General features: G+C 44.4%; 3 protein-coding genes across 5 annotated transcripts in view; all 3 read right to left on the bottom strand.

Moving 5' to 3' along the window:
- Nucleotides 1–2,506: 2,506 nt before the first annotated feature.
- adnpb (activity-dependent neuroprotector homeobox b) lies at nt 2,507–10,635 on the bottom strand. 2 transcript variants are annotated; one of them, XM_062540628.1, is made up of 4 exons: nt 10,517–10,635; nt 7,368–7,476; nt 6,947–7,039; nt 2,507–6,833 (listed from the first exon to the last, which is right to left on the bottom strand). In XM_062540628.1, exons 2-4 carry the CDS (start codon nt 7,473–7,475, stop codon nt 3,855–3,857), a joined length of 3,180 nt encoding a protein of 1,059 aa, XP_062396612.1. In that variant the 5' UTR covers nt 7,476; nt 10,517–10,635; the 3' UTR covers nt 2,507–3,854. The 2 variants fall into 2 exon arrangements, with proteins under 2 accessions (XP_062396612.1, XP_062396610.1); XM_062540626.1 differs by lacking the exon at nt 10,517–10,635 and adding an exon at nt 9,942–10,369.
- Nucleotides 10,636–11,786: 1,151 nt separating this feature from the next.
- Nucleotides 11,787–15,017, bottom strand: dpm1 (dolichyl-phosphate mannosyltransferase subunit 1, catalytic). The gene is made up of 9 exons (XM_062540625.1): nt 14,865–15,017; nt 14,366–14,465; nt 14,246–14,279; nt 14,057–14,133; nt 13,789–13,814; nt 13,562–13,657; nt 13,382–13,450; nt 13,050–13,164; nt 11,787–12,945 (listed from the first exon to the last, which is right to left on the bottom strand). The coding sequence occupies exons 1-9, from the start codon at nt 14,990–14,992 to the stop codon at nt 12,841–12,843; spliced, it is 750 nt and encodes a 249-aa protein (XP_062396609.1). The 5' UTR covers nt 14,993–15,017; the 3' UTR covers nt 11,787–12,840.
- A 2,250-nt stretch (nt 15,018–17,267) lies between these two features.
- The window catches only part of LOC134087243 (collagen alpha-1(XX) chain), a 48,804-nt gene continuing 47,467 nt past the window's right edge, over nt 17,268–18,604 (bottom strand). For both annotated transcript variants that reach the window (XM_062540619.1, XM_062540620.1), the window contains exon 42: nt 17,268–18,497. In XM_062540619.1, coding sequence (XP_062396603.1) covers nt 18,469–18,497 — 29 coding nt within the window. In that variant the 3' untranslated portion in view covers nt 17,268–18,468. The remainder of the gene's footprint in view (nt 18,498–18,604) is intronic.

Here is an 18,604-nt window from a genome sequence, read left to right as displayed (position 1 = left end):
CCAAAATGTCAAAGGGGGATTTGACCCGAAAAGAGCACTGGTAGAGATCTGATAGCATCTGCTGTTTGTGAAATTTCACACCCGATACAGTCAGATAATCAGCACACACAATTTATACATAATTATCATGAAACTCTACAACCACCTGCTTTTTCTTAAAGGCTACACCACTTTATTTGGTGTTGCTTTAAAACAAATAAAAATGTTAGAAAAGCTTGTGAATACATCTGAAAGTTTAAGGTTGAGTCTGAGCTTGCTTCTCTGTCTGTTTAGAATGTGTGTTAGCAGTCATCACAGCCTGGCAGAGTCCCTATCTGTAGCAGGCATTTCAACACATGTAATGACATGCTCTCTTCCTCAACCTTAATTTATATTAAAGAAATCAAAACACTGTTTACCTGTTCAAATGCCCTTGTTCAATGTGACCTGGTTAATGTACACATCATTAATATATTTCATGAGGATGAACTGTAGCAAGACCGCAAAACGATTGCCGTCAGTAATATAACCTGTGAATATGTGCACATGTTCAATATTATATTCTTCTGGAGCTGAAGCAAAAAAGGGGAGGATGCCTATAAGTTTTCTGCAATGTTTTAGCTCACATTTGTACATTGTTTTCTGTTGCATCAAATGATGAAGTATGAGATCTTCTGGAGGTGAGTGCCTTTAGATTTTTGTCCACAACCTCTGTCCAGAAGATCTTTCATCACCACTGCAGGAGATACAACAGAGAGATGAACCCTCTGGGCTATGGGATGAGTAATGGTGCACAATAAAAGGCCACTGAATTGAAGACTTTCACGTGTTGCAAGTAATGCAACAAGACACCCAGAAGGTAATGAATATCATATGGCTAAATTTCTGCTGGATATGGGGCTATGAGGGCTAATAATTCAATAATATGGGGCAGAGGACAAGTGACAAGGATCAGCTGACCACAATCCGTGGTGACTCTGCTCCTCTAATCATCTTGGTGACTGCCAAAAACTCACACTGCAATGTTCTTTGTTTAAAAACAAAACAAAAACATAACATTGCGCATGATTTTGGAACGACAATGGAAAAGTGAAACTCGACAGTTTCAATTCAGTCAGTTTCCTGTCTGGCTCCGCTGGCATGGAAAACAGATGAAGATGAAGCTTCTAAGCCTAGCAAATCTATCTGTGTAATGACAGCATGACAACATGCTATTGCATGTAGAGTAGCCTTCAGTTGACCTGATGAAGCCTTGGCTTGGGCCCGCTCTGCCCTGCAGCTCTCTCACACCCTGATATGTCCAAATCGAACAGATATCCAAACCCTTCAATCACATAACAAAGAGACTGACAGAGGAAGATGACATCATCGCTGACGAATGAAACAACTTGAGCGGAGAACAGGACGGAGGGAGGGAGGGAGAGGGAGGGTGATATGACAGACAGCAGTAGGCAGGCCAGAAGCACTCTTGCTGCGCCCCAAACACACCACTAGGGGCAGGAGGAGTCGATGGCTGCTCCTCGCCGCCGCTAGGAGGCACCACTAGTAGATTTCTGCTTGCTACTGCAGCCTCCTCAGTTCTTTTTCCCCTCCCCCTCCCTCACTCTCACTCTCTCTCTCTCTCACTCTCACACACACTCCCTCGCTTGCTCCATCTCACTCGCTTTTCTCTTTCTCTCCCCTCCCCCTCCTCCACTCTTCTAGAAGCTCAGAGAACACGACTACAGCCTCCCTTCAGAGTGAGTCGGGCCTCCTCTGCCTGCCTGCCTCCCTCCCCCCCTCCTCCACCACCTCCTCCTCCTCCTCCTTTGCTAGCACTCCCTCCCTCCCCTGCCTCCTCTCTCTTTTCTTTCTGTCTCTCTCTCCCTCCCTTTTTTTCCTCCTCGCACCAGCACAGCAAGAACAGTGAGCCAGTGGGGGGGTGGGTAGGGGGGTGTGAGAGGGAAGGAGGGTGCTCTCGCAAAGGGGTAGTTTCCCTCCATTTTGTAGCCTCTCTCCCTGAAAGAAAAAAAGACTCCTAGGCCTCAAGAACAACATATCTAACACAAGACATTTCTATAAAACATAATCTGCCCAATACATCAACCCCTTCACCATGCAGACACACACAAACACACACTCACACACACGCACATGCCCTTCCCAAATGAAGAGAGTACACAGGACAAGTGATCTGGGCCTGTGAAATTCACGGGCAGAGCATTCCTTCATGTTTTCAGGGACAACCTCAAAACCACCAGTCATAACAATATACCAATGCTCACAGTAACATAATGGCTAACTAAGAAAATTGGATATCAAAGCATTGAAGATTTCTTCTGATAAAATATAAACATGTACGTTAGTTTGAACATATTCTCCTCTTACAACTTCTTACATCTCAAGCCTGCATCAAAATATCCTGGATGCTATTTGTATGAACACCAAGCCGCCTATGATCAAGGCTGTGATAGCGTTGCTCTGTTGCTGAAATGGGAAGACCCAAAGACATACAAACATTGCAAATATGGCAGGATTCAAACCAGTGTGAGAAGCACAATACAGCACTTTATTGTTCAGAAATGCTTAAATGACAAAATAACAAAAAGAAAACAAAAAAAACAACCAACCAAAAAAAAAAAAAAAAAAAAAACATATACGAACAGAAATCGCAGGTCACAAATTAAACATGTACACACAGCAAAGTCAGGTCAACAGCCAACGATCTCCGGGCACCAGGGGCAAAAAAAACAAAAACAAAAAACCAACACAAGAGCTCAGTCTTAGGGGGTGCGAGAAAATAATAAAAAAAAAGGTCAGAAAGAAAGGGGGTGGGGGGGCAGCACTTTTCAGCAAAGGCTGAATTTACCACAGTCTAGCCTACATACACAGAGCTACAGCCATCAGTGAACCAGCCCCAAAACTCTGACCCAAGGGTAGACAGGAGGCCAGACAGGGAATTAAAACTGATCGTACAGTAGAAACAAAGTTATAATTACTACCAATAAAAAAATATAATAATAATAATAATAATAATAATTATAGTAGTAGTAGTAACCAGCCAAAAAGCATGAGAATATGTCCATTTTAATGTGCATTTAATATATAGATATATTATTTTTTGCTAAAGGTTTTTCATCAAAAATGAAGGGAGCCCGTTAAAAAAAGGAAAAAGCCACCGAAGCCACATCCATTGTCTAAGTGAACCAATGTAGAACATATGACAATCTAATCTGTGCACAAAAAAATGAATAGCATTTTTATTCCATGAATACACCTACACCAACATCTCTTTAGATGTGTCTAAAAGACTGTACAAATATACAATAGCTCTTCAGTATGCTTATGTGAAGCGCCTAACTTGTAATTATTAAAATCTAAATATCCAACCCATCTTTGCCACGACTCAAGTTAGTGGCTAAACCAATAAGTACTCGTTTTAAACTCGAAAGCCATCGACGATGACGGCAAAAAGCTGTCTTCTAATGTTTGGTGCATTTTTCAGTGTGTTCGTTCCCTGCCCTGGAGGTCATGTAAAATAATTTCTCCCCACTCGTTTTTTTTTTCCTTTTTCTTTTTTCTTTTTAAACTCTGGATCTGAATAAAGTACATTGTAAATAAACTTCACTTCTAACCGCAAAACAATGGCTTCTGGTGGTGGGAGAGGTAGCCTCTTTCTCAGGCCCTGGTCTCCCCTCCTTGTTCCTCTCATCAGAGCCACTGATTATGGCTCGCATGAGTTTGGGTGAGGCAGAGTTGTTGGCATATGTCAGTTGTAACAGATGTCACGGTGTGTGTATGTGTGTGTGCGCATCTGTGTGCATGTGTGTGTTTGTGTTATGTCTGAGCATGTATGTGAGAACTGTGTTGTGCGAGAACGGTCCTTGCTGCGCCAGTTAGACTTGCTGTTTGCCTAGCTGGGCCCCTGGTCCTGTCTGTCTGAGTTTCGTCTTGGCGTCTCGCCGGGACCCTGACTTGCGCCTCACAACTTTGGCAGGCTCTTCATTGAGTCCGTAGCCGTTCTCCCCATGGACCTCTGCAGGATCCGGGACGCCCTCCTCTACCACCTCCACCTTCTCCTCCCTCTTCTTCCCTGTCGCCTTTGTGTCCATAGTCTGTCCTTCAGCGGCGTTCTGGTCCGTCTCCATTGGTTCCACCCCATCTTTCCCATCCGTCTTATTCTCCTCAGACTCGCTCTCTGAGTCTAGTGTGATGGGCTCTGAGTTCACCACGCTACGAGGGGTCAAGCTTTTCTTGATTGTCTTGCTTTGGTCACTGGTTGGCGTTCCCTTGGGACCCTTTGGCGAGACGGCACTCAAACGCCGCCGACCGGCTCCGTTGGCGGTACCAGTGTTGGCGGTGCTAGTGTTGGCGGTACTAGTGTTGGCGGTACCAGCGTTAGTGGTACCAGTGTTGGCGCCATCCTTCAGCCACCGTTTGGCGGCCTCCTTGGACCGGCCGATGGAGCCCGGGGACGTCCGGCTCTCCGCCGGCTCGTGGTGCTGGAAGTGCAGGTCGCCGGGAAAGCCCATGCTGTGCTGCAGCCGGTGGACGTCGCGCATCTTGAAGCCGAGTAGCACCTGGAAGCGCCGCGTCTCGCAGTCGTGCACGCACTTCCGCCGGCGGTTGCTGAAGTGGCTGCCCACGTCGGACTTCCAGAGCCACAGGCTGGCCGCCAGCTTCTCCACCTCACGCCGCGTCGGGTACGGCTGCCGGTTGAAGTACTTGGTGAGGAAGGCCTTGCGCGCCTCGTACGACTCGTCCTCGTGGCCCTTGGGATCTAGAACCAGTGCCACAGGTTCCTCCGGCGACTTCTCCCCTGCGGAGCCGGGTCCCGAAGCCTGTTCCGCCGGCACCTTGCGCCGCTTCGGGTCGGACGGGTCGACGTTCTCGGCGCTCGCTCGCTTGAGCGAGGAGCTCTGTCCGGACTTGGAGGACGGGGAGGGCCTGCTGCCGTCCTTGCCGTTCTGCGTCTTCCCCACGCCGCGGCAGTGCACCAGGTGCAGGGTGATGGTGGAGGCGGTCATGTTGCTGGTGTACACCCCCAGGCAGTGGATGCACTTGTACGTCAGCTTCTTCTCCACCGGGTGCACCGTCTGGATCACCTGGTGCCGCTCGCGCAGGTGGTGGGCCAGCGCGTCCGAGATGGGGCCCTTGAGGATGGAGAAGCACAGCGGGCACAGCGTCTTGCCCACGTCCTTCTTGTAGGGCACCGCTGCCTGCGGAGGGCTTTTGACCGCCGTCGCCGCTGTCGCCGCCGCACCATCCTGGGCTTCGCCGTCCGGCTTTGACGGAGTGCCCGTGCCGGGTTTCTTGACCTGCGAGGAGGAAGAGGCACTGCTTTTCGCCGCGTAGAAGGCCACCGACTCCTCCGGCGCGTCGCGCATGTTGTAGGTGGTGACGATCAGCTGGACATTCTTGGGGTTCCCCTGCTGGAGTGTGAGGTCGAAGGTGAGGGGCGAGTCGGTGCGCGGCCCCATGGGCTCGTTGGGGTGCGCGCTGCGCATGTGCGCCACCATCTTCTCCACGTCGTTGAAGGTGGCGCGGCAGTGCGGGCACGACAGGCCGTGGATGAGCATGTGGTTGAGCAGGGTGTCGCTGGGCAGGTAGCGGTTGCAGTACAAGCACTTGCTGGTGAAGTTGTGGATCTTCATGATGTAGGCGGCCACGGCGGGCACCTTCTCCGCCTTGTGCTCCTTCTCGAAGTGCGAGCTGTAGACATTCTCGGGGAAGAGCTCGTTGCAGATGGTGCAGATCTTCCACTTCTGCGTGTAGGACGTGCCGATCACCGATGAGCCGCCTTTCTTGGCCACCACGGAGGAGACGATGGTGGCGGCCGCCTGCACGCGCGAGGTCAAAGGTGACGTCTTCAGCGAGGAGGAGGCCACGCCGGCAGAGCCCACGGCCACGGGGCCACGGACGCTGCCGCCGGCGAGGTGAGGTTTGGCTGCGTGGGACTGCTGTGGCACTGATACCTGGGCATTGCCAGGTAATGTTATGCGCACCTGCTGCCCACCTATGGACACGGACTGCGTGGTCCCTGGTTTCAGCCCAAAGGTGCCCTGCTTCAGGCCCGACAGGAGTCCTGAGGAGTTGAGGCCCACTTTGGGGATCACAATACGGCTTAGCTGCTGGGTAGAGAGTGGGCGCACCCCGCCAGCTATCACCGTGCCCTTGGGGGTGACCCCGATGATGCCCTTACTGTCCCCTGGATTTTTGGGCGAGACCATGATCACTGGCTTAGCGCGAGGAACCACCACGTTGGTGTGACCGATCATGGCGGTGACTTGGTACCCTATCCGCTCGTGGTCCTCAATTACGTGCTGCACCAGCGCCTCGTAAGTGCGTGGCACAAACAGGCAGCGCTTGCAGTGGATAGCGGAGCTGTTGGCACCTCCGGCGCTCGTGTCGGCGCTGCCCCCAGCGGCACCGGTGCCAGTGGCCGCCGCGGCAGCTCCGGTCGCCCCGTTGGGCGGCGTGACCTTCTCCCCCGGCTTCACCATGTACGGTGCAGCCACGTGCTGGAAGTGTTCCCGGTAGATGTGCTTGCGCACAACGTTGTACAGTGGGTCCCGATATGTACACTTCTTACAGTAGTAAACCGGCTGCTCCACGGTGCCCTTGTCTGTGCCTTTGTTGAGGGCGCCAATAGCCCCGTGCTGGCCTTGCCGCATCATGTTGTTGGGCATGTGGAACAGCTTGATGTGGGTCTCCAGAGTTTTCTTGTTGCCATTGTACGTGCAGTACGGGCAGTTGAGGAGGATGCGGTTCTCGAAATCCTCGTTGTGGACATTGCGGAAGTGGCTTTTGTAGGCCGAGAAGAACTTGGAGGCGAAGGGACATCCTGAGCAGCAGAATGGCTTTGAGCGATAGTCCTATGGAGAGACACGGAGAGGGGGGCAGAGGTAATAAGTTAGGAATTAAGCTTCAAACAAAGGCACTGGTGTTCAGCCAGGAGAAAACATAAGTTGAGACAAACAACACTTACTTGAGATTTGGTCATAGAAGGATCATACATGCACACATCGTCCCACGTAGTGTGTTTTATGTAGAACTCATTTGGAACAAAGTCTTTGAAATCCTGTGGAGGGGTGAAGAGAACATAGTCACTAGTACTACCTCTGCCGTTGTACTAACTGAGGGAAGACTCAGCTACGTCCAGAAAAAAAAAAAAAATTATAAAAAATGTATTTCATTTATTTATCACAAATAATTTACAATGCCTGTATTAACCAGGAGGCTGTACAATGCCATGTAAAAAGCAATCACATCCCAATTGGCCAACCTTGTAAGTGTAAAGACGACGTGAGATAAGTGACTTAGTAGAGAAGATGTGATAAATCTATTGATTTGTTTACAGCTGCTTAAGTGGGTGAGGAAGTGCCTTGTCTGGACCCAAGTGTACTCACGTCAATATGCTTCTTGCAAAACTCCAAGCCGATGTCTCCAAGCACCTTCTTGACATTTTTCCTGGCTTTGCGTAAACTGCCAAGGTTGTTGACTGGGAGCTGGAACATGCTGCCCATTTAGAAAGATAGAAAAGAATAGAAATCAGAGAAGAGTATATGTGAATGTTTCTAAATTAGTAGCACAATTCCAAAGTACTCAGATCAAGAGTCAAACACCTATGACGATTAGCAAAACAGACCCCTGCCTTTGTCCTTTGACTAGAGGTTAATTGATGCCTTGGTTTTTGAAGACAACCCCAAACTCAGAGTGGCAAACAAACTCTAGCAACCTTTGACATTAGTTGTACACAAACAAAGCAGAAGAGAAAAATGGTCTGGAAAATCACATGACTGCCGTCACACGGATCAGAAAACCTGACAACAAAACAAAACCTAAAATTGCTACAGGTTGAAAGGACTCATCATTGCTACATCATTAGGCTACCAACACATGCCTGAAAACGTTCTTAATATGCCTGCTTAAGGATACAACAAGACTTCATCATAAAAAATAAACACATGATGTGAAAAGGTCATGTAGGTCAAAGGTCATCTGACGGCCACATGACCACTATTGATTGTCACTGATGAGGACCACCCCCCAGATCCATTCCCTGAGCTTGCAGTCAAAACAGGGGTTGTGAGGTTCCACTGAGGGATTATGGGTAGGGAGTACTAAGCTAACTGCCTGCCTGCTTGTTCCAGCTCCAGCAAAGGGCTGGGCTTTTTTCTCTCTCAATGCCTTGCTTTCTCCCATCATTTGTAGATGGCGCTAGAGAACGCTTCTGCCTCCCTGTTATATAAGCCTCTCCCTTCTTGCTTGCCCTTTTTCCCCCCCTTTCTTTTTTTCTCCTCTCTGCTTGCCTCCCTGCCTGCTATCACAGGATGGCGCCTCCTACTGAAACAGCAGCAGAGCCCAACCTATACAACATGTCTGCAGAGGAGGATTTTTTTGGGGGGTGGGGGCAGGAATCAAGACTGCCAGACTGAGGGCCAGCTGGAACAGCAGCACCTAACAGTTCCCTGTTTTCCCACAACAGACAATGACCATGAAAATCTAAACAGATATCGTCAGCGCAGAGGCAACGCGCAGAGAGGAGGGGGGGGGGGGGGGGGGGGGGCTTTCAAAGGTAACATTTACCTTTGCTGACCTGAAATGCAACCGCTGCCCTAAGTAAGTGGGTGGCTCCCCTTGAGTAGTTGCTGATTTAAAGACACGATGCTTAGCAGCTCCAGGCGCAGAGGATGACAACACCATACAAAAGACGACCTCAGTTGCAAACTGCTGCCTGGAAACGTCATTACTTACAACTGACAGGGATGGGAGCTAGCATTTGTCTTTTAATCGTCTGCTCTGTCACACGGTTTTTGGAACAGAAAACTAATTTATGGAGCGGATAGATGCCGGGATAAATGGGAGGACATTTGACAGTGTTCGCGAACTTTGACATCTGTGGCACCTTGTTACATCCAATCAGAGTCCATACGATCACAACAAAACTACATAGGAAGGATTGTTTCCCATTTTAACAGAAACGTTAAAGTATCAAGAGATGCGTCATACAGGGCAGTGACTGACTATTGTAGCATAAAATGTCCAAACATGCCATAGTCACGTTCACCACGCAGGAAGACAATAACAATCATAGTTATGTCTGTCACCTAGCATTAGCTTGAGGACCTATTAATATCTAATAAATGTAGATGTCAGTGACCATCAGAGGAACATGCATAAACGTTATCGTAGAGATAGACTTGTTCAAGTTATCACATCAGCCTATTTCATCTCTTCGAAGTCGCTAATAGGTAGCGTTAAGATCAAATGTTTAGATCACTTCGCCAGGTAAGTTATGACTTGATACTCACAAGCATTTGAACAAACTTAATAAATTTAACAGACCAAGTGGCTAGCGTTAGCGGGGTAACGCTACAGACATGAATAGTAAGTTGAAAAGCTTCTCTATCCGGAGTGAAAGCAGCTCAAGATGAAAGGACATCGTAAGAAATCAGTCGACAGTCTAGAATAGTTAACCAGTTCATCAACACAATTCAGTACACAGAATAAACATCGAAATAAAGGACGGGCAACCCGGATAGCTAACGTTAGGTCCAATCTTTTGGCACGAGCTGTTTGTCAATGGGGGTGACGACAGGCTAGCTGGCTGCTGACTGATGTAGGCTACTAGCTGACATATCTCAGAAAGCTACCCTTTGCTAGCAGGCAAGGCGGCGGTATTTGAAAACAAGCTTCCTGGCTGATGTAAATGGTGGAACCACAATATAAACTCATGTTATTTACATCACGATATCTGCCAAAGAGTGTCTTGTGAAGTGTGATGGGAAGAGTCTCCATTGCTTTCAAGAAGGGGCACTGCGCTGGTAGCAGGGATACGACATTTAGCTAACGTTAGCCAGCCTAGCGTCCAAGCTATTTTTTTTCTGTATTTTCAATGTTTCCTGTTGTTAGCATCAAAGCTATCTTAGCTAAACATCCTAGTAGCGAGCTAGCCTCTTGTTTAAGTAGAAGTTAGTTACCTGGCTACGAGGCTCTCTCTCCCGCAAAGGCAATTTTTATTCCAGCACAACCGCAGGCACAAAAACGTGACCGGCACTCTCACTTTCCCTCCTCTTCCTCCAATGGGGCAGGCACAATACACAGCCTCGCTGAAACCATTCGAAACGGGCACACCACACCAAGAGAGGGAGCTCGACTTCTACAACTAGCGGAGTCAGAGCTGTCCGTCTCCCTCTGTTCGGTTACCGGGTATGATGTGCTGAAACTCATCTAGTTTGGTGATCCGTAAGAATACTAGAGTTACAGAAGAGTAGCTGATTATTTTGAGTTCTCAGCATTTGTTGTGAACGGGGTTTAACCGGATCCATACACAATCAGATCATCCAAACTGTCCACAATTAGTCTATTCCCTCATCTCCCACACAGACAATACAACCCAATCCAGCGCCTGCTCTGTCCAAAATGGCGTGTCTAAAAGGGCGGAAGTGACATATGTGTTTGATTAGCATAAAAACTCATTGTGCCGACAGAGAGAGCCGTTGAGTACAGAAAATCAGAGATGGGGCTGTCACGCGGTCATCAATCATATCTTTACCTGTTAAGTAGCGGTTCCCCTTCGTCTTGAAATTCACGACGACACCAGTGTCACTGATGGAGATAGCTGAGGCGATTTTCCCTTCTGCTCTCACACTGGGGTAAACAAACCCAATCTGCAATTATCACGTTTGGAACACAGGGGGCGCCCTTCTCAGAAGCGCAACTGACAGTGAACGCATGCGTTGAGACTACATCTGGTGCCTTCCCCTCTGCTTCCCCCACAGAGACTCGGATGTATACAGTGCCTGAGTACTTACCCAGCGTCGGAGTACTATCATTTCAGGTGGTGGCGCTGTACTGTTCACCGGGACTACTTTTCAGTGCCAGGGACGGGGAGTGACTATGGCATCAATGCATGTTGTGCACAGTTGGTAGTGTCCCCTTGAAAGGAGTGTTTTTTTTTCATGGAGGGGTTAAATATTGGGATTAACTCATATATCTTCAACCATTTCTCATATAAGCCAATGACAGGTTTGTAGTTACATTGCCATTACAGCTGGCACTGCTCAACTGACCCTTCATCATGAGTGTGGGCCTACCCATGGTGAGTCTTATTACTGACCAAATGTCATTGTCTTCCAGCAGCACATTCCTCACATGCAACTTATACCTTAGACACTTGTCAACAAGTGTAATAATATACTTATAACAATCTGAAAGATTAATTCACTATCCACTATGAAAAGATTACTGCGTTCAGTGCATTAACACACAGAATGAGAGAAGTCTGAAATGAAAGATCATTAAATCGTACTTCTAACATCAGTGCTCAGAAATGGTCCTGTATAGCCTATACAGCCAAAGTGATCCTGTGTTCATCAGTGTCATGACATGGTAAAAGTAGTCTTGACCATAACAATAAGTTGATTACAAAAACTAGTAATCAAAAGTCCTTATTTACTGATAGACTTTTTATGAACATTGTCAGTTATGATGGATAAAAAGCTACAAATTCATGATGTAAACCGCCTTGGATACGCGCCATGGCACAAAGGTCATTAATAACCTTTCCTCACAAGTCAATACGACGCCGGGAAAGAAGAGGAGATCAACATGCCCAGACACAGAGATTAGTCAGATCGTGACACACAATCAATATTAGGCTATCCAACTGAGTCTATGGCACTTTCCCTGAGGATCAGATGTAACAATGGCATTCTTAAAAAGCATAATTAAAGCAGAATGCCAGAGCAAATTGATAACCTACTCAATATGACTTTTTTTTTCTAAATAGAGACAGCAATCGGGACAATATGGAAAAGCAATGATCTCTTCAAATGAGTCTCATCTTTAATCATTGTGGTAACAATGTAACTCATTACGGGCAACATATAAATATATTTTCAAGACAATTACAATTTTGGAGAAACATCCAACAGAATTACGCTATACCCCTCACTAAAAGATCAAGACGATACATACACACCTGTTAACTCGCACTGAACACTAAGAAAGGCAAATGCTACTAGCTCATTCCAGGTATGTCCAAAAATAGATCTTAACCGTCTGCTGTGATTACGCTCCCAGTACAGTAATCTGAATGATATTAATATGCCTAATAATGAAAAAAGTCAAATTCATGATTAAGATTTCCATCAATAATTAATTCCAATCATTTCTATTACAAAATGGAGCAGACATTCAAAGACAATAAAAAGGTTGATCATGATGTGCACTTAGTGAGCACATAGTGCATTATAATTCCATAGATAATTCACAGGTAAACCCATAAACATGGGTTTGACAAGCCATACCTCCAGCATTATAAACCACTTCCCACCCCACACAGATGTCATCATCAATACAATAAGTTTCATTTTAAGTAAAATGTGACAACTACACAATCCAGTAAATTGTTTCTCTTGGCTCTTATCACATACTGTTCAATGCACTCCTGACACAGTTTGACGAACTGTAATGATAGCCGAACATTTTTAGTAACACCAGTCAATCAGTTGCCTTCAGAACTGCAGCAAGTACAGGTGAAAAAATAAATGAAAATGAAATGAGCAACTGCAAATTCAAATTTGACTTGCCAGTCTTTTTTTTTTTGGCCATCTTTAATTTCTTAACAGTATGCTGAAAATTCAGTTGCCTGGTTTGATGTAGTGCCTTGGACACAACTGAAATGACATCTCACAGTAGAACATTTCTTGGAACAACACATAAAAAATCCACTGCCAATGTAACTGACTATCTTCACTTCCCATATACAATATACAATTTATCATTATGAAAGTATCATCATGAACTGACTCTATGCAAAACTAGCTACCATTTAAGCTTGTCTCATGACTCAGCTTATGTGATTCATGATTGAATTTATGTTGTTGCAAACAAGGTCAGAAGTCCTTTCAGGAAGGAGACAATTTCATTTCCTCCCAGCTTGGACTCCCCATAAACACGATCCACAAATGAGATGGGGACCTATTGACGTGTGCCGGACATGATATATCAAGATCAGATTATTGTGCATAAGTCCAGACATAAGAAAAAGTGTTGACATTATGGATGTCTTCATGGGGTCTTACCTCTCCAATACTGTATTCCAACTGTCTGGCACGGACAATCATCTCCATTTGAAAGACATAGCCCTTAGACACACATCGCGCTATCAAGCTCTCCAACACCTCCTTTTTGTATAGTCTGAAACACAGAGATATTGGCCCACAAGCATTTAGCGACATTCCATTCTGCAGGATTTTGTACACACACACACACACACACACACACACACACACACACACACACTGCAGGATTTTGTACACACACACACACACACACACACACACACACACACAGACACACAGACACACAGACACACACACACACACACACACACACACACACACACACACCTTACCTGAAGCTTCCTGTCAAATCTGACGCTCCAGGTCTTAAGAGCACCTGTGTGACGAAGTTCGCACCCCGGCTGGGATGGTGTTGGAATGACAGAGAGAGTGGAGAAAAGCAGACATTCTTAGCACTCAAATAAAATATCTACAGTTAAATTTGACTGATAAAGAGGAGACTTGGTCATTACCTGATAAGCTTCCTGCGCAAATCCCATCCATACACACCTCCATTTCCACTGTACCTTGTGCCAGAGACCACGTCAAATCCACCTTCTCTTTGTTTTCTAGAACAAACACACAGAAGCTCTCTCTCTCACTCGGTATGGATTTGGAAACAACAAGATACACAGACTTGAAACCTTGAACAAAACCATCATGGAGTTTGTGATTTCTGGAAACAAAAGGAAGGACTTACTCTATGAACTCTGGAATAAATTTAGGCTGCAACAGAAAGGCAGACAATTTCAACATACTGTGTTTTTACATAGTTGTATCAATGACATCAATGCATTTTGCCATGTTCCTGAATACTGTAAGCAAATACTTATGTAGTCTAAAGTCAAATATGGCATAGCTCTTCAATGCATATGTGGTCAATTGCCATATATGTAGTGCTCATAGCATGTACTCTAAGAAAGAACCAAAGATATACAGTATTAGCCATAATATACAAATAATCATACATGATGAGAGAGATCAGCATCCATGATGAAGATAAAATTGCCAGTGGCATGCTGGATGCCATGGATATAAGCTGTGCCTATGTGGAAAAGAAGATGAAGTATTAAGAGCTTGTTGTCATGCTTTTCACCACCTAGGGCCTACAAATTGTGTAAAATGTGACAGAATTGAAAAACGAAAATGTACTGTACCTAATCCTAGTTTTTTTGCTCTGGGTCTGAGTAACTGTAAAGAACAAAATGTTAAACAACATTCAAACCATTTCACTGTTAGGTGTACAATAACAATTGTGGTGTTTCCACCCTACTCACTATCTTGTCCTCGCCATAGATTTTCTGCAACTCTTCAGCAACTTGTAGTGTCCCATCAGGGCTTCCATCATCAATGACGATTATCTCGTAGTTGTAGCCACTGCACACAACATTGAATGATCGACAGCACAAAATCAAGAACATCGTCGTCCTCCTAGCTACTGAAACCAATGAAAGATGGTAGCCTACTGAACTTAATAAAGTGTTTAGCAAACTATGACTTATCAACACACATTTTAATTCAGGTTCCTTTAGCTGAATGAATCTAACTCAAGCAGCAGAACATCTAAATAACATTGTTGAGCCTTTTGTTACAATGTCTGAAAAGGGATAGCAGAGAATGCAAACTGATACAAGCTGTTATCGTTAGTTACATAGTAGCTAGGCAAATCATTCAAGAAACTGAGCTGAATTTTGTATGATGTCATCAACTTCTTCGAGACACTCTTATCTGTCAATCCAGTTGATGATGCGAAAACCTGTATGCCCGGCATCTCACCTGTCGCCGAAGTATTTAACCAAGAGCCACACGATCAGAGGTAGATTCTCTCGTTCATTGTAAGTGGGTAGCAACACAGAATATTTGTCTTCCTTGTCTTGCTTTTTGTTACTCTTTCTACTTGCCATGTTGGAATGTTGTGACACCGGCGGATGTAGGCGCAACAAGATATGTTGTCCGTACCACAAACACAACGTATTGGTTCCGGGGAAATATGCGCCACTAGATGGAGCCATATAGCGTCATTACACTTGCTTATTATTTTAATACTAAAAATGAACGCCTAAACCTTAAACCATAGCTTAAACACATTGTGTGCTTTGCACATTAATGCACCACACTAAAAATTATTTTCCCTGCTATCATAGTATGAAAATGCAAGCACATCAGATTCTGGTAATTGGTTTAACCTACACATAGCCTAGGCCGCCTACCTGAAAACATCTACCTGTACAGAGAAACTGAACACCAATCAGTCTGAGGCTTAGTCTACAGACTTCAGGTAAGTGTACTTTTACATTTGGTACCAGTGTAGGCCTATGTACAGTTCTGTATTTGCCCCTTTAGCCTATACTCCCCATTTCTAAAACCTATCGAAGAATAATTTTCAGTGTGCCAATGAAAAGTATTTGACCAACCACATAACTGCATGCATATTTCGCAAGCAATGGAAGGGGCATGCTGAGACATTGAGGTGGGGTCAATTCAAGGGTGGGTAATAGGTCATGTTTTCCCTGCGGACATGCCTGAGTGGACATCGATGTTGACAGGGACTTGTAGTCAGACCTGAACTTTTGAGTTTCATTGAAGACTGAGTCTGAGAAAATGGAAACATAAAGACTGGAGGGTTATATCAGTGTGTTGCTGTTGATTTGAAAGAGTAATTCAAATGGTGCATGCTATCACCAGACCAAGCTTAATCTTTTGACTCTGGGTGGGGAGTCACTGTATTTATAATGTACAAGATCCATGATAAATGGGCATCATTTGAATGACTCTGTACATATTTGGATAGTCCTTCAACTGATAAGACCAACAATCTGGGTGTGCCTGGTGGATAAGCCAGTTTGTGATTGGTTCCATCAAATGCGGACAGGAAGCAGGAGAGATAAATGTACAGGTTTCCAACCTGAGCTGCAGGGTAAAATTCAAGAAGAGGCTGGGTTTACCCATGTCTGTGTGTATGGTTTTGTTGCAATAACACATTTTAAAGGATTTCTGAGTTTTGATGGTGATATCTCATTTTGGCATAGATGTGAGTTGTTTATCTCTATGTCTTATTTGGCTGTGTGTACAGTTTTGACATAACGAGCCAAATTCTACAAAACGGATGTAAGCAACAGGCAGAGCCAAAGATACACAGCTGTGGTGTTTACCACATTGAATTCTAAAACATAAGGACTCCATTAAATAAAGATAAAAAAAACCCCATAGAAATGCAGAACATATGGGTAAAATGCTCCATACATACCCTACATTTACACAACAGGTTAATTACAGTTTTTGCCCATTGCTTGAACACTATAGACCCATGCTTAGTCTAAAGGAACACAACTTGAAGTTTTGTTGCCATATCTCAAAGACATGTACTTATACCTTAAACAAAAGTGCTGCTTTGCACTCTAGTTGCAATTCTGCAACACACTTACTCCTTTATGCGACACACTTGGTCCTGCATACTACTTCTATATGTCATACATTTGACACTTTGTTCAAAAATGAAATCTCAGAGTACCATTTGTACAGTATGTATCCAAACACATCAGGTAATTGCAACCTCTCAAATACACACCTGAACGCACTTACTTGCAAAACTGAACATCAATCAGCCATCTACAAAAAGCCCTCAGTTTAGCCATTGTAAATGGTGATGTGAATATATATATATATATATATCCCAGTGTTGTGTCATGTTGTACTTGTGTGTAGAGTTTTGGCACAATGACCGAAGTTTGGCGAAATGTATTCAAGCAAGGTGTTTTATATAAAGTAGACTAGTGTGTTCCTCCTGATCTGAAGTGTATGCACATGATGCAAGTGTTTCATTTTGTCATCAGAGTTACATTTTGACAAAGGATTGTTAGGTTTCCATAGCAGAGTTTAGGTATAGTAGAGTTTTTTATTTGACATAGATGTGAAAGGTATATTTCCTAGTGTTGTGTTATGTTTACTTGTGTGTAGAGTTTTGCAAAATGTGTTCAAGCAACGGGCAAAAACTGTAAATGATGACTGCCTACAGACTACTATTTTCCTTGTTTCAGTTTGTTGTGACTGGGTGTCAAAGTAAAATTGTGGTAAGCAAAAGACAGCTTTTCCCAGCAGTGACCAAATGCAATATCACATTCTTCAATCTTCACAGACAAAAAATTTACAAAAGTTTTTTTTTATTATTATTAAGGCAATACCAAATGCACTAGTGGTTTTCAGTCAGTGTTCACTGTCTCTTTCACATACATATCAATGCACAGACAGGCAGATGGACAGACCCCCCCCATCCCCTTTACACACACACACACACACACACTCTCTCTCTTATTCTCCCTCTCTCTGTCTAAAGTACATCTCACACTTTCTCTCTCTCTCTCTCTCACACACACACACACACACACACACACACACACACACACACACACACACACACACACACACACACACACACACACACACACACACACACACACACACACACACACACACACACACACACACACACACACTATAGGCTATATGGATGTCGTATGAATAGGACACAGTGAAATATATCTCATAGTAGCCTAATTTTAAGAATAGTTTAGTAGGTAGTGACCGTATTGTCCATATACAAGACAAAGTAAGTACATCTAACTTGTAAAAGCACAATCTTTTCAAGATACAATATATTCTCAAAAGTAACCAAATTATACAATTATTTAGTATGGCATCAAACAAATTCTAAATGCTTAACATATGCACTAGTAAGAAAAGTCTCACAGTTAGGTTTCATAATAACATGAGTAAAATTCATCTGAACTGAAAAAAAAAAAACGATGGAAGAATAGCAGAAATGACAAAAGCTTTACAATAACTCGTAAAGCACACACAACACATAAATATATATATAAAAAAACAATATTATACAACAAACTGATGAGCATTATAAACATAATCAGTGCGAAAACATGTGTTACTCCATTCACCATACATACATATTGCATGTGTTACTCCATACACCATACATACATATTGCTTTCTTTTTTAAAATAAAGAGACACCTTCCACACACAATTTTAATCAGCATTTAAATCTTCAACAATAGCTGTGATGGCTTAATGGGCATATTTTGTCATCAAGCGTGTGTGGATTTGTGGATTTGTCATACAACGCATATCTGGATATCGTACCACTGTAACTCAGAATGGGAGGTCTGCAGCTTGTTATGCACACTCCATAGCACTTCTGATGTGACCATTGTCCAGCCACGTATCACTCTTGTCTGAGCAGTGCATTATATCGACAGCTCCAGTCATTCTGTCTGTCCTAGGACCATGTCTCTGTACACAATCAACATTGTGTAAGAATGGGTGCTGTATTGCTGTCCCTGTGTTGTCTCTTCAAACCTATCCACTCATGGTAGGTGTCCATAGTATGGGTCCTCTGAAATTGATGATTGAAAAGATGATTTCACTGGCACTGAAAATTGTGTTTTTGTTTTTGTTTACATCACACAAATGAAGAAAAAGGCATGACTTCATAGGGACATT

The sequence above is a fragment of the Sardina pilchardus genome, chromosome 7 (assembly GCF_963854185.1).
Source record: "Sardina pilchardus chromosome 7, fSarPil1.1, whole genome shotgun sequence".
Lineage (NCBI taxonomy): Eukaryota > Metazoa > Chordata > Actinopteri > Clupeiformes > Clupeidae > Sardina > Sardina pilchardus.
This window is presented reverse-complemented; position numbering and strand designations above follow the sequence as displayed.